General features: G+C 41.9%; 1 protein-coding gene across 1 annotated transcript in view; it reads left to right on the top strand.

Annotated features, from left to right (window-relative positions):
* Window positions 1-19,678, top strand: part of LOC139155888 (deoxycytidylate deaminase) — a 31,511-nt gene extending 11,833 nt beyond the window's left edge. Inside the window, exons 4-6 of the mRNA XM_070731237.1 lie at window positions 6,449-6,565; window positions 15,697-15,793; window positions 18,525-19,678. Of these exons, the coding sequence (XP_070587338.1) occupies window positions 6,449-6,565; window positions 15,697-15,793; window positions 18,525-18,603 (293 nt within the window). The 3' untranslated portion in view covers window positions 18,604-19,678. The remainder of the gene's footprint in view (window positions 1-6,448; window positions 6,566-15,696; window positions 15,794-18,524) is intronic.
* Window positions 19,679-23,524: the final 3,846 nt, after the last annotated feature.

Below are 23,524 nucleotides of genomic sequence, written 5' to 3'. Positions count from 1 at the left end.
ATATTCATTTCAGATTGTTTATGATGGTCTGGTTATCAAATAACTATTTTAATTGTGTTTCAGAGTTCTTACTGGGCATTAATAATAGTAGTAACAGGGCAGAATTTTTTTTCTAAATGGTGTTCTTTGTGCCAGTCATCTTTTCTGTGCCCTGGTTGCCAGTTCACCTTATTTGTAGGAAAGGTCTGCTTGCTTTTTTGTCATAATTCTTGGGTTTTTTGGAATACAATGTACACGTACCCCATCAAAAGAATGTATCCATGCATGTAAGCTCCTATGTGAGCTCCTTTATGTAGGCAATTAGATACACTCTGGGAGCAATAGTGGTATGACATTGGCACACTTAGGGTGGCTGAAATTAGCACTATGTGTCAGAGAATCGTTAAAAACTATGCAGATGAAGAAGGGAGAATACTAATGATGGTGATATCAATAAACCAGAAACAAAACAATATATGCTCCAAATAATAAGCAGGAAGTTTTATAAATGATAACCGGAATGGACTATGAAAATATTTGTATAATAGAGGACTTCAATGCAATTGTGGACATTAAACGAGATTACAGAAACATCAAAAGAAGTTTAAAAAAATAACACTTCCAAAACCCTTTTCTGAAATGAAACAAGAAATAGGTTTGTAGAATGTATGGAGAGAGCAAACCCAAAGATAAACCAATATACAGTCTGTTCAAATAGACACTAATCGTAGTTGAGAATAGACATGATGTGGATGATATCAGGAATGAGAACAGATATCCAAGAGATAAAGGTAGCAATAAATATACGGGCAGACCCAATCCCATAAAAGTTACATGGAAGGGAGAAAATAAGAAATTGAGATGGACAATGAATCAAACCATTCTAAAAGACAAATGATGAAAAAACAAATGGATGTTTTCTTTAAATAAAGTAGAAAAGAAGAAACATCACTGTAAACTGTCTGGGATACAGAAAAAGCATACATGCGAGGATTAGCGATAACATAGCAAGAAGAAGCAAGAAAAAGAAACAACAGCAAAATATATTATAAGACAAGCTTAAAAGACTAGAGATAGAACTATTTGTATTTGTATTTATTTAGATTTGTATGCCGCCCCTCTCCGCAGACTCGGGGCGGCTCACAACAGAATAACAGAAAACAGTTTCAGCAAATCTAAATTTCTACTAAAAACATTTAAAAAACCCCATTTTCTAAGCACACATACATACACACATACCATTTATAAATTGTATATGCCCAGGGGAGATGTCTCAGTCCCCCCATGCCTGACGACACAGGTGGGTCTTAAGGAGTTTACGAAAGGCAAGGAGAGTAGAGGCAGTTCTAATCTCCGGGGGGAGTTGGTTCCAGAGGGTTGGGGCCGCCACAGAGAAGGCTTTTCCCCTGGGGCCCGCCAACCGACATTGTTTAGTTGACGGGACCCGGAGAAGGCCCACTCTGTGGGACCTAATCGGTCGCTGGGATTCGTGCGGCAGGAGGCGGTCTCGGAGATATTCTGGTCCAGTGCCATGAAGGGCTTTAAAGGTCATAACCAACACTTTGAATTGTGACCGGAAGTTGATCGGCAACCAATGCAGACTGCGGAGTGTTGGTGAAACATGGGCATACCTAGGTAGGCCCATGACTGCTCTCGCAGCTGCATTCTGCACGATCTGAAGTTTCCGAACACTTTTCAAAGGTAGCCCCATGTAGAGAGCATTACAGTAGTCGAACCTCGAGGTGATGAGGGCATGAGTGACTGTGAGCAGTGAGTCCCGGTCCAAATAGGGCCGCAACTGGTGCACCAGGCAAACCTGGGCAAACGCCCCCCTCGCCACAGCCGAAAGATGTTTCTCTAATGTCAGCTGTGGATCGAGGAGGACGCCCAAGTTGCGGACCCTCTCTGAGGGGGTCAAAAGTTCCCCCCCCCAGGGTAATGGAAGGACAGGTGGAATTGTCCTTGGGAGGCAGAACCCACAGCCACTCCGTCTTATCCGGGTTGAGTTTGAGTCTGTTGACACCCATCCAGGCCCCAACAGCCTCCAGACACCGGCACATCACTTCCACTGCTTCGTTGACTGGACATGGGGTGGAGATGTAAAGCTGGGTATCATCAGTGTACTGATGATACCTCACCCCATGCCCTTGGATGATCTCACCCTGCGGTTTCATGTAGATATTAAATAGCAGGGGGGAGAGGACCGACCCCTGAGGCACCCCACAAGGGAGAGACCTCGGAGTCGACCTCTGACCCCCCACTAACACCGACTGCGACCGACCGGAGAGGTAGGAGGAGAACCACTGGAGAACAGTGCCTCCCACTCCCAACCCCTCCAGCCGGTGCAGAAGGATATCATGGTCGATGGTATCGAAAGCCGCTGAGAGGTCAAGAAGCACCAGGACAGAGGATAAACCCCTGTCCCGGGCCCGCCAGAGATCATCCATCAACGCAACCAAAGCAGTTTCTGTGCTGTAACCGGGTCTGAAACCCGACTGCTGGGGACCTAGATAATCGGCTTCTTCCAAGGATCGTTGGAGCTGGAGCGCCACCACCTTCTCGACAACCTTCCCCATAAAGGGAAGGTTGGAGACTGGACGGTAGTTATTAAGAACGGCTGGGTCCAGGGAAGGCTTCTTGAGGAGGGGGCGCACGAGCGCCTCTTTATAGGATGATGGAAAGGATCCCCTCCCCAAGGAAGCGTTGATAATCTCCTGGACCCAGCTCCGTGTCACCTCCCTGCTGGCCGAAACCAGCCAGGAGGGACACGGATCCAGTAAACAGGTGGCGGAACTCACAGCTCCAATGGCCTTGTCCACTTCATCAGGTGTCACCAGATCAAACTCTTCCCAGACAGGTGGACAAGTACGGGCCCCAGTCACCTCAACTGACTCGTTGTCAGCCGACTCTGTTTTCCAATTGGAGTCGAGGTCCGCCCGAATCTGAGCGATTTTATCGGCGAAAAACGTGTTAAAGTCCTCGGCACTACTCTGTAAGGGCTCCCCAACTCCCCTCTGATTAAGAAGGGAGCGGGTCACCCTAAACAGAGCGGCCGGGCGGGATTCCGCTGATGCAATCAAAGCGGCATGATACGCGCATCTTGCCGCTTTGAGCGCCACTTTGTAAGTCTTAATAAAAGCTCTTACAAGTGTTCGATCAGATTCAGACTTACTCTTCCTCCATCGCTTCTCTAGACGTCTCTTCTGGCGTTTCAACTCCCGGAGCTCCTCGTTGAACCATGGAGCTCTACGGGGTCTAGCGCCGCGGAGAGGTCTCAAAGGCGCAATCCGATCAAGAGCCTCCACTGCAGCCTTGTTCCAGGCTTCTGCAAGAGACTCCGCCGAACTGCAGAAGGACCTGCAAAAAAGAAAAGAGAAAAGTGATTTGATAAAACATAAATTGAGCTTAATAGTGGAAGATAAAATGACACAAACAAAATGGTGAAACAAAACTTCTTTGAATACACAAATAAGCCAGGTAGATGGTTATCGTGTAAGTTGAAAAAAGAATAGCAGACGAAAGTGATATACAACTACTAGATGACGAATTAGCCCTTCATCAAAATGAAGATAAAATGAAAAAAGATAAGGAATTATTTAGGAAACTACAGTCAAGAAAAATCAGTCAGAAGATACAACTAAACAATATCTGGAAAAGGTAGCTCTAACCAAAATATCAGACTCAGAATAATATTAAATGAAAGGATAACAATAATGGAAGTAATCAAAATACAAAATAATAAAATCCTTGGACCAGACAGGCTTCCTGCAGAACTTTATAAAAGTTTACAATAGGCACTTAAACTGTTATTGCTGGAAGTCCACAATGAAGCATTGTCAAAGGCCAAACTCTCCAAAACTTGGATAGAAGCATATATTACATTAATACCAAAGGAAGACATATATCCTCAACAGATAAAAACTACAGACCAATATTATTCAATGTAGATTATGAATTATACGCCTCTATAATTTCAGAAAGATTAAAAAGAGTTTTAAATGAATTCATAAATGCCAACCAGAATGGTTTTCTACCTAAAAGACAATTGAAAAATAACAGGATTATTGCGAATGTATTGAAATACTACGAAGTCCACTCCGAAAACCAGCTAGCATTGATCTTTCCGAATACACATAAAGCCTTTGATTACATGAACTGGTAGTTTATGATATTACAATTGAAAAGCATGAACTTCGGTGAAAACTTTGTAAAAATAATCTAAGAAATTATACTCTAATCAAATGGTGAAAGTGATAGTAAACAGAGAAACAACAGAAGAATTTAACATAAGCAAGGGCACAAGACAAGGATATCCATTATCCATTCTTTTACTTATACTAACTCTGGAAGTCTTACTGAGACAGACCAGACAAGACCCAGAAATAAAAGATTTGAAAATAAAAAACAATACAAAGTGCAAGTTTTGCAGACGACCTAGTGTTTATTTTGGAGGAACCCTTAGAAACAGGACCTAAACTAATAAAGAAAATAGAGGAGTTTGCTGCGGTCGCAGGACTTAAAATAAACAAAGAAAAGATCCAGATATTGAAAAAGAACCATCCAAATAAACAGAAAAGGGAACTGATGGAAAAGATGGACATACAGATAACTAAAAAAGTTAACGCCGTTGAGCATTGAACTAGTGCCCTAGTTGCCAGTTATCTTATTTGGAGGACAGGACTGCTTACTCTCACTGCTTACTACATATATGTGCCTCATCAAAAGAATGTATCTATGCATATAAGCCCCTAAATTTATTTATTTATTTATTTAATTTCTATGCCACCCAACTCGCTAGGGCAGTGATGGCAAACGTATGGCACGGGTGCCACAGGTGGCACATGGAGCCATATCTGCTGGCACACGAGCCGTGGCCCTAGCTCAGCTCCAACATACATCTGTGTGCTGGCCAGATGATTGCAAAAAGGCTCAGAGGACATTTTTTGTTTCCAAAAAACCTCCAGAGGGATAGAGGAGATGTTTTTACCCACCCCCAGCTCCAGGGAAGCCTTTGGAGCCTGGGGAAGGTGAAACGAGCCCACTGGGCCCACCAGAGTTTGAGAAACAGTCTGTTTCCGGCCTTCAGGGGGTGGGGGGAAGCTGTTTTCACCCTCTCCAGGCATTGAATTATGGGTGTGGGCACTTGCACATGCGTGATAGTGCATATGCATGCTCTTTCAGCACCCAAGGAAAACAAGGTTCACCATTACTGCCCCAGAAACTCTAGGCAGCTCACAGCAAAAATTTAAAACATCAATAGTACAAAAACCTCTAAAGAAGTTTAAAAACAATTTACAATACAACAGTTAAACCTCTACATACCATTCATGGCTGGATCTCGCTGGTTACTACCATAAGATCAGACCTGTTGGAAAATCCAGGTCTTTATCACTTTCCCGAAGACTAATATGGTGGAGGTATTCCAGATCTCAGGAGATATCTGGTTCCAGAGAGCTGGGGCAGCCACAGAGAAGGCCTTCCCCCACGGACCCACCAGCCGACACTGTTTAGCTGATGGGACCCGGAGAAGACCAACTCTGTGGGCCAGTGTTCCCTCTAATTTTTTTGGGGGGTGGGCAGAAAAGTATAGTGTCTGAGCGGCAGTCCCTTTGGGACTGGGCGGCACAGAAATAATAAACAAACAAACAAATAAAAAACCCACCCTGTTTTGCCTCAGAGAATTTCAAAATAAAATATTGTACTGTGTGTCTATAACAGTGAGCTCATAATAGGGCAACTCTATCAATATCAAAATGCCACTTAAATAGTTGAGCTAGTTTCAAACTAGATTTTGATTTTCTTTCTCTCTTCCTTACTCCCATTCTTTTTCTTTCTCTTTTCCTTCCTCTCTTTTTTCTATCTGTTTCTCTCTCTTCCTCTCTTCCTCTCTCTCTCCTTCCCTCTCACTCTTTCTCTCTCGGCTTCTGGGCAGGTTTGGAAAACTCTTGAGTTGATGATGATTTTTAAGTGAGCGATTGCTCACTGCTCAGCTTAGAGGGAACTATGCTGTGGGCCCTTACTGGTCGCTGGGAGCTATGTGGTAGAAGGCTATCTCGAAGATAGTCTGACCCTAAGCCATGTAGGTCTTTAAATGAGCTCCTTGATGTAGGCAATTAGATACTATCTGGGAACAATAGTGCTATGACATATTGACACACTTAGGGTGGCTGAAATTACTTAGTGTTCAGCCTATGGCTTTGACTGTCCTGTAGGTGTTGGTGAATGGTCCTTTTAATGTTCTTAATTATTTCATTCCTCATTACTAGTCTGGCCAGACCACTTGACCTCCATTGATCTTGAATTTCTCTTTTGCCTCCCCTGCTAATTTTCTCTTGTGTGACGGATTTTATTGGTATTTGCTTCTGGAAAGAATTGGGCATTTGCAGTTAATACTTAGTTAAGTTTTAGATTGATGAACTTTGATGAACATACCTAATAATATTTGTTGAAATCTTTTTTCTTTAATCAGTATGTCATGCTGAACTGAATGCCATAATGAACAAGAATTCTGCTGATGTGAAAGGCTGCAGCATATATGTTGCTCTGTTTCCATGTAATGAATGTGCAAAGCTCATCATCCAGGCAGGTAAGAAAAGGAGCCAGCTTTATTTTTGGTATTAGGGTGCTACTTATTTGGACACATAATTACAAGTGCCGCTGTTTAGATCTAAATTAATTGCCCTATCAATCTTTAACTTACTCCTTGTACTTTTTTCTATCCTTGACTGGTGCCAGGTTTTCCCATACTAATTGCATCCTCTGTGATTCTTACTTGTTTTTAATTTAAGTTTTTAACTTTCTAGACCAACAGCTGCCAAGAAACTGCAGACGTTGCATATCATTACTGTCGTTTTACATTGCTGACACATTGTGCATAGAATGTAAGGGGAAGAGATGGAAGAATAAACTTTGTGTGACATAAGATCTCCTGGGAATATATATGTTACATATTAATTTGAATATCAGACATGGTTAGCACTTGAAGATTTTTATCTCTTTTGTCATAAATGTCATAAGACTTCCAGGATCTTTCTTATAATTGTGTTTTTCATTACAATAGTTAGACATTTTCACCACAGCTGCAGTTGTGCAAGTGTGACAGTTGGGCCTCTCATCAGATTATTAGATACTGGTAGAATGCCCATCCTCGTGACAGCTTTCATAGAAAAGTGATGTAAGTTTCTCAGCCATCTGGAGTTGTGCTTATTGTACATCTCTACAGGTTCCTTGGCAGTGAGAGTCAGACCATCTCATGTCATCCATGGTAGCCTTTCTTTGCCCTTATGACTCCATTGTCTCCAGTTCTTTACCTGGAGAGATTTTGTAGATAACTGTTAGGGATCATGCGTAGTATAAAAATGATCTTAAATTAAATTCCTTACATTTCAATTCAATTCAATTCAATTTATTAAATTTGTATGCCGCCCCTCTCCCTCTCTAATTTCTAATTAGTTCTGGGGAAATTAAGTCCGCCTGAATACAAAATCATTATCAGTCAATATGCACAGTAGTAGCTTGGTAGACTACATGTCTGACAATTAACAAATTTCCCATGCAGTTGTCTTTTACTTAAGTTCACTTAAAAGAAAAAAGGTATGCATCATTGGGAGGGAAAACAAATCCATTGCTCACATTTGCATAGTCCCATTCCTTTTTTTGTTTCCTGCTTATATTTAAAACATAGGAAAGAGGAGACAAGATGGAAACAACCTAGCAGCTCCTGAAATGAGTTTACACCTCTCACTACTCTGGCACAGTCCTTCAATTTAAAAATGGCATCCAGAAGTAAGGAAAGAAGCTGGGCAATCCCCAGTAGTAATAACAACAGGGCCCATAAATCCAACAAAGCAGGGGGGGAAAACATCAGACGAGGACTGACTCCTATCTCCCCACTACAGAGGCAAATTTAAAAATGTGAATAGCAGATCTAGAACCTCAGAATCCCCTTCATCTCCAAAGAATTTGACAAACAAAAGCCAGGAATAAGAGCATCTACCCCCACCAACCATCCAAAGTTTCAGGATAAGTCAGGGAAATAATTAAAATAGTTTTTTGGACTAAGTCTCCTACAACCCCCTCCCTTGCAACTATACTGTTCCCCTCTTACCACAAGGTCTACTTTTTGTCTGCAGAACAAATTGATTGGTTTTCATACTTCAATGGATCAATGGCAACTTCCAACAAGTGTTTGATCTGCAACTCTGCCGTTGACAAGTGTTTGGAGACTGCAAATAGTCCAGAATGCAGCCGTGAGAGCTATCATGGGTGTACCTCGTACACTTATATAACACCTTTGCTCCACAAGCTGCACTGGCTTCCTATTAGTCTCTGGGCACAATTCAAGGTGTTGCTTATTACCTATAAAGCCTTATATGGCTCAGGGCCAGACTATTTATGGGACCGTCTCCTGCCGCATACCTCCCAGAAACAAATAAGAGCTCACAGAGTTGGTCTCCCCCCGGTCCGGTTGACTAAAGAATGCAGGTTGGTGGGACCACAGGGGAGGGCCTTCTCTGTGGCTGTCCCGGCTCTATGGAACCAACTTTCCCCCAATGTCTGTACTGCTCTCACCCTGCTGGCCTTTTGCAAGGCCACGAAGACCTGGCTGTGCCAGCAGCCCTGGGGGCCATAAATTTACATCTTCGATGGGCAATTGCATGAATGGTGTGTATGTATATGAGTGTGACTATCATTTTTTATAATAATAATTAATAATAATAATAATTTATTAGATTTGTATGCCGCCCCTCTCCGAAGACTCGGGGCGGCTCACAACAAGCGATAAAACAATATTGTACAGGCACAAATCTAATATTAAGAAAAAACTAAAAACCCTATCAATTTAAAAAACCAAACAACACATACATACCAAACATAAATTATAATAAACCTGGGGGAAAGGTGTCTCAAATCCCCCATGCCTGGCGGTATAGATGGGTCTTAAGTAGTTTACGGAAGACAAGGAGGGTGGGAGCAGTTCTAATCTCCGGGGGGGAGTTGATTCCAGAGGGCCGGGGCCGCCACAGAGAAGGCTCTTCCCCTGGGGCCCGCCAGACGACATTGTTTAGTCGACGGGACCCGGAGAAGGCCGACTCTGTGGGACCTTATTGGCCGCTGGGATTCGTGCTGTAGTAGGCGGTTCCGGAGGTATTCTGGTCCAATGCCATGAAGGGCTTTAAAGGTCATGACCAACACTTTGAATTGTGACCGGAAACTGATCGGCAGCCAATGCAGGCCACGGAGTGTTGTAGAAACGTGGGCGAATCTGGGAAGCCCCACGATGGCTCTCGCGGCTGCGTTCTGCACGATCTGAAGTTTCCGAACACTTTTCAAAGGTAGCCCCATGTAGAGAGCGTTGCAGTAATCGAACCTCGAGGTGATAAGGGCATGAGTGACTGTGAGTAATGACTCCCTGTCCAAATAGGGCCGCAACTGGTGCACCAGGCGAACCTGGGCAAACGCCAACAATTATTTTTAACGTTGTGCTGGAAATATAATAACAATAATAATAACAACAACAACAACAGTAATAATTTATTAGATTTGTATGCCACCTCTGTCTGAAGAGTCAGAGCGGCTCACAACAGTGACAAACAACGTGACAAATCCAATACTTTAAAAAATCTAAAAACCCATATCATTAAAACCATACAACTCAGTCATACCATACATAAACTATATTAGCCTGGGGATATCTCAATTAAACCATGCCTGGTGACAGGTAGGTCATCAGTAATTTACGAAAAGCAAGGAGGATGGGGGAGGTTCTAATCTCTGGGGGGAGTTGATTGCAGAGGGTCGGGGCCGCCACAGAGAAGGCTCTTCCCCTGGGTCCTGCCACATGACATTGTTTAGTCGACAGGACCCGGAGAAGGCCAACTCTGTGGGACCTTATCGGTCACTGGGATTTGTGCGGCAGAAGACGGTTCCGAAGGTATTCTGGTCCGATGCCATGTAGGGTTTTAAAGGTCATTACCAACACTTTGAATTGTGACTGGAAACTAATTGGCAGCCAATGCAGGCCGCGGAGTGTTGTCGAAATGTGGGTAAATCTAGGAAGCCCCACAATTGCTCTTGGGGCCGCATATTGCACGATCTGAAGTTTCCGAACACTCCTCAGAGGTAGCCCCATGTAGAGAGCGTTGCAGTAGTCGAACCTCGAGATGATGAGGGCATGAGTGACTGTGAGCAATGACTTCCTATCCAAAAAGAGGGAAGGTTGGAGACTGGACGAAAGTTGTTAAGTATGGCTGGGTCCAGGGAAGGTTTCTTGAGAAGAGGGCACACAAGTGCCTCCTTGCAGGGAGCTGGAAAGGACCCCCTCCTCAAAGAAGCGTTGACAATCTCCTGGACCCAGCTCTGTGTAACCTCTCTACTGGCCGAAACCAGCCAAGAGGGAGACAGATCCAGTAAACAGGTGGCGTAACTCACAGCTCCAGTGGCCTTGTCCACTTCATCAGGTGTCACCAGATCAAACTCTTCCCGGACAGATGGACAAGGACGGGCCGCAGCCACCTCGACTGACTCGTTGTCAGCTGACACGGCTATCCAATCGGAGTCAAGGTTCGTCTGGATCCGAGCGATTTTATCAGCAAAAAATGTATTAAATTCCTCGGCACTGCTCTGCAAGGGCTCTCCAACTCCCCCCTTGTTAAGGGAGAGAGTCACCCTAAACAGAGCGTCCAGGCAAGATTTCACTAATGCAATCAAGGCGGCATGATACGTGCATCTTGCCACCTTGAGCGCCACTTTGTAAGTCTTAATATGAGCTCTTACAAGTGTTCGATCGAACTCGGATTTACTTTTCCTCCACCGCTTCTCTAGACGTCTCTTCTGGCGTTTCAACTCCCAGAGTTCCTCGGTAAACCAAGGAGCTGTCTGGGGTCTAGTGCCAGAGAGAACTCGCAACAGCGCAATCCGGTAAAGAGCTTCCGTCGTAGCCTTGTTCCAGGCCACAGCAAGAGACTGTCGAACTGTGAATGAGTGAATCTGGTAGAACCCCAAGCGCCCTCTGAAAGCCCTCTGGGTCCTTCAGGCGTCTGGGGCGGAACCACCTAGTCTGTTCCGCCTCCCTGCGGGGGAGGATTGGAGCCTTGAAGATGAGCCACAGTAGAAAATGATCTGTCCATGACAAAGGCAAAACATCTAAACCCCCTTAGTCTCAGACCATTACTCAGTTGCTCCGAGAGAAATATAATGTCGGGTGCATGCCCCCTCTCGTGAGTCGGACCTTGAACTACTTGAGTCAGGTCCATGGCTGTCATGGTGGACATGAACTCCTATGCTAATCCAGAGGATCCGCCTAGTGACTGTAGGTTAAAGTCCCCCAGGACAATGAGTCCGGGGAACTCCACCACCAACCCGGCCACCTCCTCGAGCAGCACAGGCAGGGTTGACATGCAGCTGGGAGGCAGATACACGAGCAACAAGCCCACCTGAACCCCTAGGTCCAACTTCACCAAGAGGGACTCACAACCCGCAATCTCAGAAGCAATGAGTCTACGTAGGCAAAAAGTCTCCTTGGCTATGATAGCCACTCCTCCCCCCCTTCCCTGGGGTTGTGGCTGATGCCATACCTGAAACCCAGCTGGGCATATTTTGGAGAGAGGAACTCCTCCCTCCAGGCCCAGCCAGGTTTCAAATATGCAAGTTGGATGGGTGTGTGATACCACTTATGCAATACTTTCCTTCTCATTTCCCTAACCCTTGTATTCTTAATTTTCCTTATATTCTCCACTATATTTTTCATCTCTTGCACGTCTACTTGTAATTCACTCTGCCACCGTTTAGTCAATCCTTGAGTCACACTACTGTCCCATGTCAACTGTGCATCCAGAAGCAACCAACTACCTTTATACACAAAAAACAACTCATTGAAATACATTGGAATGCTCATAGCTTGAACTGCCGTAAGACTTATGACTTCCCCATCTCAGCTCCCAAACTGACAAAATAGAGAAACTGATTTGAAATGCTTTCATTACTTACCCAGCTCAAAAAACACTAAGCAATTATTCCTGCATTTCAAGTAATAATCTCTCTCCTCTACATTTATACAAATGAGTGAATTTCTGTGGCAGACTCACCATATCCAAATTATCAGAGTCTTTAAGGATGAGTTAGTCTGTGATCTCATCACTAGGAAAGTGACAAATGATCAGGACCCTGCAGATAAGAGCCATAAAAAAACTGAGGCTCTAAAAGTAATTCTGACAGTCTTGTCAAGAGCAAGAATATAAACACAGAACTCATTAATCTCAGGAAGAAACTAGCAGACAATCAAAACAACAATCCTGACATCTCTCTCCCCATGCTTGTAATGATATGGAAGTCCAGCACCAACTTTACACATCTGCCCTCTTGAAATGCTCAAATCATCTCACACTGCTGCTTTTTCTTTGACTTAGATAGGTAGAAAATTGTCAGCATACTACTGTAACTTTTTCACTAGTAACATTGATAGTGACTCTTCGGAAGCTCCATTTCAGCTATATTAAAAAAATACTGAAGGAACTGTCTGACAAGCAAAATAAATTTCAGCCAAGCTCTCCAAAATCGCAACCTGGAAACATACCCTCATCTGCTTCCAAACTATCCTGCCCTTGCAAGAACCTGACTCTCAAGATAAACACATCTCTCCCTATCTTTCACTCAATCACTGGATAAGCCAAAGGATGTTCCCCTTGCTAAAGAGTTGGGAATCAAAGTAGCATGGGCAGCAAACGTGTGATACTGGTGAGCTCTCGTAACCCACAGTTTGCTTCCCATGGTGCTTTGATTCTGCTGTCTCTTTGCCAAAATAAGATCTACTGCCCCTTCAAAAGAAGGGAATCGCAGACAAATTTAAGATCAAAGGAAGAATTGGAACAAAGTAGTAAATCATTAGATTGGTGGACATATCTACAAATAAAAGATGCCTATCAAAAAGACAAAAGGGGGAACATGGCTTTCAAGTAGATAGGGAGGATCTAAACAAGACACTCTTAGGGAACGATGAAAAATTATTTGGTAAAGTATACAAATACCTAATTCGATATGAAGCAGAGGTGGAAATTGTAAAGGAAAATATAAAAAGTTGGAGAAGAAAAGCTTTGGATTTACAATTGGCAGATGGCAAAATCAATTACATTCAAGGAAAACCAGAATAAGATGTTTTATAGGTGGCACCTGTCGCCGGAAAGACTATCCAAAATGTTACCGAAAGTCTCTCAGATATGCTGGAAATGCAAAAAAGAAAAAGGTACATTCTACCACCAATGGTGGACTTATCCAGAGGCTAAAAATTACTGGAACAAGGTGGCTGACTGGTTGAAAGAAATAACAAAGGAAGAACTGGGGGGGGAAACAGAATTATATTTATTGGGTATTTTAAACAAAAAAATTAAAAAAAAAGTAAGATACTTGGTCATTCATATTTTGACAGCTGCAAGGATAGTTTACGCTCAACGATGGAAATCTGATAAAATACCGGAAAAAGGTATGATAATTAAAAAGGTGTTAGAGTGTGCAGAGATGGACATGATGTCAAAAAAATTAGAAGGGAAAGAAGATTCAGAATATTATAAGATATGGGAAAATTTTTATGATTGGCTAGAGGAAAGGACAACAATAAAATAAATTATAAATTTTCAAAAGACAGATTTTTTTTAAAAAGGCAAAAGGAACGCAAACCAGGCACGCCACCTGATTTTCAATCTTCTTTTCCATCGTTTTCGTTCTTCCCAGGCTTCAGGAAAGCCTCCCGAAGCCTGGGGATGCCGAAAAATGCCCCAGCAGCCCAACTGGAAGTTCACTTGTCCAGCTTCTTTTTTGCTGTCAGAGGTCTTCAGGAACTTCTTTCGTTTTCAACAGTTGTAGCCAGGCCTCCCATACCTCAGCACATTTCCTCTGCAGCTGGTAAGGCTTTTCTGAAGGCTTCTGCAGCCGATAACAGAGATCCAGATCTATCTGGAGTTCTATTATCAGCTAGAGAGGCCTTTAAGAAAGCTTTGCAGGTTGCAGAAGAAATGGGCCAAGGTGTGGGAGGCCTGGTTGCAACAAACTAAAGTAGTAGAGCAGCTCCACAGCTTCAGTGAAGCCTTTATGTATGCCCAGGAGGGGAGCACGTGGGTTGTGCGCATGCATAGGGGAAGGGCATAGCATTATGGGTATAGGCACCAATGTGCACGCTATCATGCATGCACACTCTTTCGGCACCCAAGTCAAAAAAGGTTCACCTCGCTGGTGCAGAGTCATATAGAGGTGTGTTTGGCTGGCTCCCTTGATTAGGAAATGGAGATGGACACAACTAGACAGGGTAAATAAGCCTTTATCTTTTAATGTGAATATATTTTTGTTTTAATATAATATAATGCCATCACTCTGCTAAATAAATAATTCCCCAAACACTGTCAAACTATTTACTAAAACTGCACTACTATTAATCTTCTCATCGTTCCCATTATCCATCTTCTCCCACTAATGCTTGTAACCTTGTTGCTTATATCCTTGCAATTTATATTGACTGGTTCCTAATATGATTTGATTTCTTATATGTACCAGGACTAGCATTAAGTGTTGCACCTTATGCTTCTTCATGAACGTATCTTTTCTTTTATGTACACTGAGAGTATATGTACCAAGACAAATTCCTTGTGTGTCCAATCACACTTGACCAATAAAAAATTATATTCTATTCTATAAACTTTTGACAGAGTAAGAAATAAGTTTGGCTCTGACTGTTAGTGATGAGATATAGAGTTGGAAGCAGCAGATAGAAGGATTTTGAATTTTTATGGGAGGTGAGCAAAATTATATTCTTCAGAGAAAAATTGTGATTCTATGCTCACAGATGGACACTAGTGACTTACTCATCTACCTACAGAAATACAAACAGTACAATATGTTTTGGTAGCAGCAGTTTCTTATTTACAATATGTTGCTGAATGTATGACATCTGTCTACAGTTTTTTAAATATATCCTTCAACAGTTGCTTAAATAAAGACAAAAAATAATTTATTTGTATTACAGACCTTGAAATCCTAATAATATATTTCCCCCTTTTTAAAGTCTTATAGCCTTGAGGCTACAAGTACAATTTTTTGCCTCATTAACAACACTGCTCCTTTCCCCAAAATATTTTTATTTATAGCATCTAAATTACAGAATACATGATCCAGATCTGTCATACTGATTGTAGTTGTTGCTATCATGTTAGATGACCTATTTAACTTGTTTATAATGTGCAGGATCAGCATGCTGCATTTTAACTGGTTGCATTCAGTAGTTGAGTTTAAAGTAAATGGGATTAATAGGCAATGTAGGGATTTCATTAAACAGGATACAAATTTACAAGTGATATTTCTAATATGGGGAATATTCTCCATACCTACAACATCTTTGAATCTCTGAACACGTAATTACTTCTGGGCAAACATTTCATTCCACTTTTATAAAAGCTTGACTATGGAGTCAAACATACTAGGGGTTTATACCAAAGAAATCTGCAACTGTTCCCTTTGCAGTAATCAAAATATAATGTCAGTGATCAACAGAACTCATGTTGCTGCTTCTGGCACATAGAAATTTGTACAAGGGTCTTTTTTCCCCCTTTAGCTGCATGGAAATTTTATTGAACTTCTCTTAACAGGATTTTTTTTCTCTACATGTCTAAATGAACTACTGTATTCTTGGCTTGATATTTTTGTTTTCAATTCTGCTTTCTCTCACTATTCTAGGAATAAAAGAAGTCATTTTTATGTCTGATAAATATCATGATACTCCGGAAATGACAGCTGCAAGGCGCTTATTTGATCTAGCTGGAATTTTGTACAAGTGAGTCAACACTTTGGGATATAAATCCTTAACACCACCACTACCCCCTATCCCCAATCTCCCTTTTGTATGCTGCATTGGGTGGCTATTTCTTTGTCTTAAGATTGTGAAGGAATCTGTTGCCTCACTTCAATAATTTCTCTTTTCCCTTTCACATACAGAATGGTGTAAGTTGAGATAGCAATGTTATTAACATTAAAAATAAGGTTGGGACAATAATGGGAAAGTAATCAATTGTGAACTTTTCCCAGAGCATTCTTATTATACCAAAGAAGCTGCGATGAGCTGTTTTTCATGGACCGATTTTCTTGTATTGGACACGCTACTATGGTTTTGATACAACCAAAGCATGCAGAAAATTGTACGTTAGATTTAGTTTCTTTGAAAAATATAGCAAACTTGTCTGCAGAGAAAAGTGGCTTATGATTGGGACTTAATAAGCAAATATATAAGGAATTATTGTGGAAATAATAGCCTCTGTTCTGCCAAAAAAGAAACACATACTGTTCACAAACAACAAACATCCGTAAAATTTTGTGCTTCAGCACTGCCTTAGTTACCGCAAATAGGACCATATTCATCGTGTAATTAAGAAGGTTTCAATCATAAACAAAATGGCTGTGAAGATATAGACCTATAAAACCAAAATGGACGTCTAGATCTAAAGTGAGTAGCCCAGGTGTCCTATGCAGCCTTCAAATCTGGAAAATCTTTTACAAAAGAAAAATGTATGCCTCTAATGAGAAATCTGCCCTTAGTCCAACAACCTACCATCTATCACAGAAAAGGAAAAAAAGAGGGTGTCAGAAATAGAAAATGAGAGTCTGCAGAGAGGGGCGGCATACAAATCTAATAAATAATAATAATAATAATAATAATAATAATAATAATTTTATTTGCAACACTTCATTGCTTTTTAATTAATCTATCCTAAATTAGTTTACAATGATTATTATAAATAAAGTAAAAACTTATAGAAAACATTTTTAAAAGATAGTTTTTGAAAAATAATCCAAATTGTGTGATGTGACAAAATCAAGGGAATATCTGGATGAGGGACAATTTGCAGAGCATATTGGTATGAACAAAGTAGCCATCTGTGAGAATTTGAAACAGGTGTTCTGAAAGGTTCAGGCTGGCTGCAGTTTTCTAAGTTGCCTATATGGATACATAGACAATACTTCCATTGGATTGGCTGGACAAGCAAAATGCTTACGCATGCTCATGCAAGCAGAAGCAAGCAGCACACACTGCCAACAGGTGCCCTTGGTCACTGAAGTTGTTTTGGATCTCCACTTAAAAATGCTGAATCTATTAGCAGTTCTGGGCTACAAGCTTGTTCCTTCATGGAGAATGCAAGTCCATCCAAAAAAACCCAACAACCCCCAATAACTATCCACAGGACATGAGAATTACCTACACAGAGAATTTCAGACCCACCAGGATTCAGTGTTAGCCTATTTGCTTTCATTTACTCTGCATTCAAACTTTGAACTGCAGTTTGTTGGATTTGGTTATGCATGGCAATGTTTTATTCAGATTTGATAGAGAATCAAAGCTGTATGTCATCAGCTTAACAATGACACAATATCTACAAAATATTTTTATTAAATAAAAATAGATTTAAATAAAACAATTCCAAATGGAAATAGTTTTATCTCAAAACTAAAATCAGACTAAAGCAATCTGTGAAACCATTACTTGTAATTGTCTTTCTTTAAAGCTGCTATGTTACAAAATGAAGTTACACTTTCAAAGGCACTGGGAGGCTAACTATTAATGTGATTAAAATCTAATTTTTTTAGTCTTCAGAATTTGAAAATTAGGATATTTTGTATGTTCAACAGTTCTGACTGACAATTTTACCCTAATTTACTGAGATAGAAAACATTAAGCGATTAAATGTTGTATGAATTTGGTATGTGTGCACAAGTCATTCTGTTATGAAATGTTTCTAAAATTTGTCTGTGACTGGCATGACACCAAGTATTTCTGACCAATTGGTTGGATAACATTTGTGTATAGTCATTCTCCCAAGCATACCCTTCATTATTGACTATTTCTGCCTTTTGTAACGATTTGTGAGGGTTTGACTAGGTTTAATGAATCTCTAGTACTGAATTGTCATGCTTAATGAGACACTAAATCCACATTATTTGCATATTCTTCTGTTTACTAGTAGATTGTAAAATATATACAAAGTCCCCAAATACCTCTCTTGCTAATTGCTGCAGCAGATGCTCTAATGATGTAAAAGGATGAGCTATGGTGATGGTATTAATTTTACAGTTCTAAAATGATTCTAGCTTCAGTAGTTTCTATTTTATCCTCCTTGCATAATGCGATGTTTTCTGCCTTTCCTTTAAGACTATAAGAAGCAAACTTTGGAAGTTTCCTATTAAAAATTGGCATGGAAAGAACATATAAAATGTTACAAAGATGCTACCCCCTGAAGCTACGTTGTTAGAAATCCTTCTAACTCCTGTCTAATTTATGAACTCCAATAGCTGAAGAACATACAGACTAAGCAACCCCATGTGTCTTTTTGTCTTAGTCTTTTTTGTCCGGGTATCTCTCAGTATGGTGCACTATAATTGGCTCCTATAGAGATAAAACATAGAATGAATCCAAGGATATGCTTTTTCCTTCTTAAAATTTAGTTGGGAGCCAAAGCAAACAAAATGTTTAACTACTTCACTAGATAATATTCCTCTCTCTTTGTTGTTTTTAGAAAATTCAAACCAAAGTGCAGCAAGATCATCATTGATTTTGATTCAATTAACAGCAAACCAAGTCAAAAGCCTCTGTGAGTTACATCTAATTAAATCTCCAGAAGAGTGTGATTATCCCTTTCTTAGAAGCTGCTAATGCCTTTCATCTTGAAGTTAGGCATAACTTTTTAATAGCCACTACAGTTTAAGCAGACATCTAAGGAATGTCAGAACTTGAACGTTTGTGCTTTCTCTGCTATACATTTAAACCTTGACTTCCAGGATTTTACTAAAAATCATCTGTGAATGAAACTGTGTGTGAGGTTAGTTTTAGTGGGTAACAATGCAAAAGGCCTTCAATATATTGTGTCAATTAGCCAAGAACACATCTGACTTGAAGAGAAATAAAATTCATATTCTGTGAATATTGACTCTACAAGAATGGTTAATGAATCGCTTCAGCAGCATACAACTGTGGAAACACATGTCCTAGCTTAATTTAGTTCAGACTGGCTAGACAGTTATATAACTAGTTCTTTAACACTTTGAAATCTTCAGCTACTTAATTGCTTCTTTATATGATTTACATTTGAAAATGTTTTGCATCGGATAAAATTTTACAGTAGCTTTCATCCCCCTTTGCTCCTCTGCCCCCAAACATCTTACTTTTCTTAGAGGATGTGAATAAATCATCAGAACCAATAAGAACTTCTTTAGAGCTGATTTTTATACTCTAAAAAGTAATTTGTCCATTGATCTAAAATTCTGGGAGACAATCTATTAATTTGCAATGTTAAAACTCGCCTCTAAGTTAGTCAGTATTTTCTTCTTAGGGAAATGAACAGGGTTAATCCATACTGAGGCTACATATGCCAAATGGATCATGGTTTCAGCTTGCATTGGTTTGTTAAAATTATCATTAAGTTTAAGAAACATTGATTAAAACTTTCACAAGACTTCAGTATAGGTTCTTTCATTTGATTTTGACAACAAATATATATTTAGATACTCAAATTATTTCATTTGAAAACATGTTTTGCGAAGTTTAAAATGTATATTTGTATTGAAATTCTGTATGTTGAGTATTTTTTAATATGGCATGATTATAATATGTCTATTAAATCTTTATGAAAAATATTTTTTAATTATATCACTCCCTGTGCTTGGTTCTAAATCTTGGTATTTCTTTGGTCATACATGCATACATACATACATACATACATACAGACATACATACAGACATACATACAGACAGACAGACACACACACATACAGTGATACCTCTACTCAAGAACTTTTCTAAATAAGAACCTGGTGTTCAAGATTTTTTTACCTCTTCTTAAGAACCATTTTCTACTTAAGAACCTGAGCGTGGAAAAATTTCCACGGAATTTGAGAGCGGCACAAAGGCTTGGCCAGTTTCCTACCATTCCCACTTTAATCCTGGACATTTCAGGCTTTTCTGGGCTGCCAAAGGAGCCTTTGTGGCGCTTAAGGAGGCTTTGACAGTCCAGAGCGAACAAAACATTTTCCTTTCTCTGGATGCTTGGAGAGGGAATTAACCTCTGCCAGAACCCAGAGAAAAGAAATGCTCCCTTCGCTCTGGGCAGTGACTGTCTTCCTCCTCCTCTTCTTCCTCCTCCTCCCACCCAAATTCCGAGCTTTTCTTTCTTTCCAAATGGGTTTGCACACATTATTTGCTTTTACATTGATTCCTATGGGAAAAATTGTTTCTACTTACAAACTTTTCTACTAAGAATCTGGTCATGGAACAAATTAAGTTCTTAAGTAGAGGTACCACTGTATGTATGTATGTATATATATTAAAAAGCTTGTTTATTCTTTTCTCACTAAAGATAAAATACGGAAAAAGAAGGGGAGGGGGGGAAAACAAACTAACAAACATCCAACAGTAACAACAAAAACTAGGTGACCAAAAAACAACAACAAATATATCTAACATTAATCCTTGTTGAATGCTGAAAGATACATCAAAAACCTCATATATTCCCTTCTCATTATATTATTTGTGATATGATTAAATAAGGCAATACCTTCAATCATTGGTCATACTAGTCATGTTTAGTAGAATCCAGTTACATTTGGAGAGCCGAATAGAGGGTTAATTTCATTAAAGAAATGTAAATACTGTGTAGTTCTGGGGTATTGTTCCTAAACTGAAATAGAAAAGTTCTAGTCAAGGTCAGTAAAGGAATGATAGATTAAATATACAGTGATACCTCGTCTTATGAACGCCTCTTCATACGAACTTTTTGTGATACAAACCGGGCGTTCAGGATTTCTTGACTCTTCTCACGAACCATTTTCATCTTACGAACCCTCGCTTCTCTCCTGGCTGCTGCTGTGAGCAGCGGCCAAAACAAACAATTTTAAGTTTGCAGGTTCTGATGATCCTAAGGGAACTGGGGCCAGGCTTTGCCGTGCGGGGACTTCACCCCCCCCCCCATCCCTTTTGCTAGAAAACAGGGTGTCCAAGGAGCTCTCCGCAGCCGCCCCAGGGTGGCAGGTGGATCAAGAAAGGCTAGCGAAGTCCTTGGAAGGCAGCGAAAGAGGGGGTGTGAGAGAAGCCAGGCTTACAGCATCATTTGAAGGCAATGGGGAGGGATGGTAGTCTCTTGCAGTCGGTATGATGCGGAGCTTCTCCCATGCCAGAGTCCTCCCAAAATGGGCCTCAATCCCGGGCTGCCTGCTCGCACAACTGCCAGTACTTTCCCTTCAGGGAGAGAGCGCGCGATTCACCTCGCGCCCCCCCCCCCCCCCGTGGTCACTTCTGCTGTGGCAGCCAAAAAGGTTCTTAGGCGGCTGTGTCTCCAGAGCTGCTGCCTGCCCATGGCACTCCACAGATGGCTCAAGGCGGCGGCTGCCATCGGAGAAGTGGGCAAGTAGGAGACGGAGGCGCCCTTTCTCTGCAGCTCCCGCCATGTGGAAGCTGCGTTGCCCGGTTCCCGGATGGCCCAGCCTGAGCTGTTGGCGCTATGCCAGAACAGGGCAAGACTGGCTCAGGACAGTGGGCCAATGGCCACCAACTGCCCGCATTTTCCCAACCCCCTGCCCAATCCTATAGCAGGAGAGCGAAAAGAGTGATTGTCCCCCTCCTCCTCTGCCCCCCCTTTGAGAAAAGGCTTTGCTTTCCTGGAACTACTCGAGACGCATTCCGTGCAGGGACGGGGAGAGGGGCGGGGGGAGTGTCTCAGAGAGCCTTCCACAAAGACCGAAAACTCCGCACTTACTGTCCGGCTGCAATGACCGGAAGGGAAGGGAGGGAAATGCAGGGGCTGTTTGTACGTGCGTCTTCTCCGAGTTTTCATGTCCAGGAGGCCCTACTGGGGTTCTAGGATTGTCCTACGGAAAAGAGAGCAGCTCGTCGGAAAGACGTCGCTCCTGCTTCGCCCTCTTGCCAGGAAGGAGAGCTGCCCTCCCTCCTAGAGGATTTCTTCCCGCTGGTGTCTTTCAGGCAGGATTGGCCAGGGTGCCTTTGCCTCTGCTGCTAAAGAAATCCTCCAGGAAATAGAGCAGCTTGTGAGGGAGGCAACATCGCTCCCGCTTCCCCGTTAACCCACTTTGTAGCAGCAGCGGCAAAGGCGCCCCAGTCAATCACCCGGCAAAAGCACCCTGGTCAATTCGCCCACTTTACAGCCACAGTGGCAAAGGCACAGCGTCAATCCCTCCCGGGAGCCACCAGCGGGAAGAAATCCTCCAGGAAGGAGAGCAGCTAATTGACCGGACACGCCGAGGCTTCCCGGCCTCATTTCTGGGCACTGGCCTCCCTCTCTGCCCTGCTAGAGGGGAGAAATCGGACCAAATCCGAAGCCGCTGTCAGACTCCCGCAGGACGATCCGTCTTCTCCAGGTTTTTATGTCCGGGAGGCCCTACTGGAGTTCTAGGATTGTCCTGCGGGAAAGAGCAGCTTGTCGGGAAGACAATGACGTTCCTGCTTCACCCACTTGCCAGGAAGGAGAGTTGCTTTCCTTCCTGGAGGATTTCTTCCCACTGGTGGCTCCCGGGCAGGATTGACCGGGTGCTGTAAAGTGGTCGAATTGACCAGGGTGCTTTTGCTGAGTGATTGATTGGGGCACCTTTGCCCTGCTGCTGCAAAGTGGGCAAACGGGGAAGCGGAGCAATGTTGTCTTACTGACAAGCTGCTCTATTTCCTGGAGGATTTCTTCCTGCTGGTGGCTTTCAGGCAGGATTGGCCAAGGTGCCTTTGCCGCTGATGCTAAAGAAATCCTCCAGGAATTCCCCTCTGCCTGTCGCCGCCGCCACTGAAAACAGTTTCAAGGAGGATGGAAGCCCCGCCGGCTGACAAACCGCCAGGCAGGTTCCCGCGGCTGTCAATCCACCCACGAGGCTTCCTCCGGGCAGCCTGCACTGTCTTCCCCCTCCTCCACCTGCCCCCAAACAAGGAGCAGAATGCCGGCAGTAATGAGGCAAAATGGGTGAGTTCTGGGATTGCACGCATTATTCGCTTTTACATTGATTCCTATGAGAAACATTGTTTCATCTTACGAACCTTTCTACTTATGAACCTTGTCACAGAACGAATTAAGTTCGTAAGACGAGGTATCACTTATTGTAAAATATTAGAGCAGTAAAAGATCTTTGCATTTTGTTTTTTCATTAAACTTCCTCTAGCCTTTGTCTTGTTCTGTGAAAGTATATCCAGTGTAGATGAAAATAGGACTATAATGAGATTGGTGGTATTTTGCTCATACATAAATTACTATTGGTTAGGCAAATGTAAATGTAAGTCCTACAATCTGCTATTATTGTCATACCCTTTTTCACACCAATAAATGTAATTGGGCAAAATAACATGAGAAAGATCTTATGGTCATAGTGGAAAATGTATGAATATCATCAACTTTTTCATGAGAGGAATAGATTCTATGTACAACTAAGGAAATTTTCATTAATTTGAAAATAGGAAACAAAATGCTAATGTAGCCAGAAAATAGATTACATTCTTAAAATGGTAATGGTTCAGAAACTGTGGCTTTCA

Source organism: Erythrolamprus reginae, unplaced genomic scaffold (genome assembly GCF_031021105.1).
Source record: "Erythrolamprus reginae isolate rEryReg1 unplaced genomic scaffold, rEryReg1.hap1 H_9, whole genome shotgun sequence".
Taxonomy (NCBI): domain Eukaryota; kingdom Metazoa; phylum Chordata; class Lepidosauria; order Squamata; family Dipsadidae; genus Erythrolamprus; species Erythrolamprus reginae.
The sequence above is the reverse complement of the archived record's forward strand: the minus strand, read 5'-3'. Positions and strand labels throughout refer to the sequence as shown.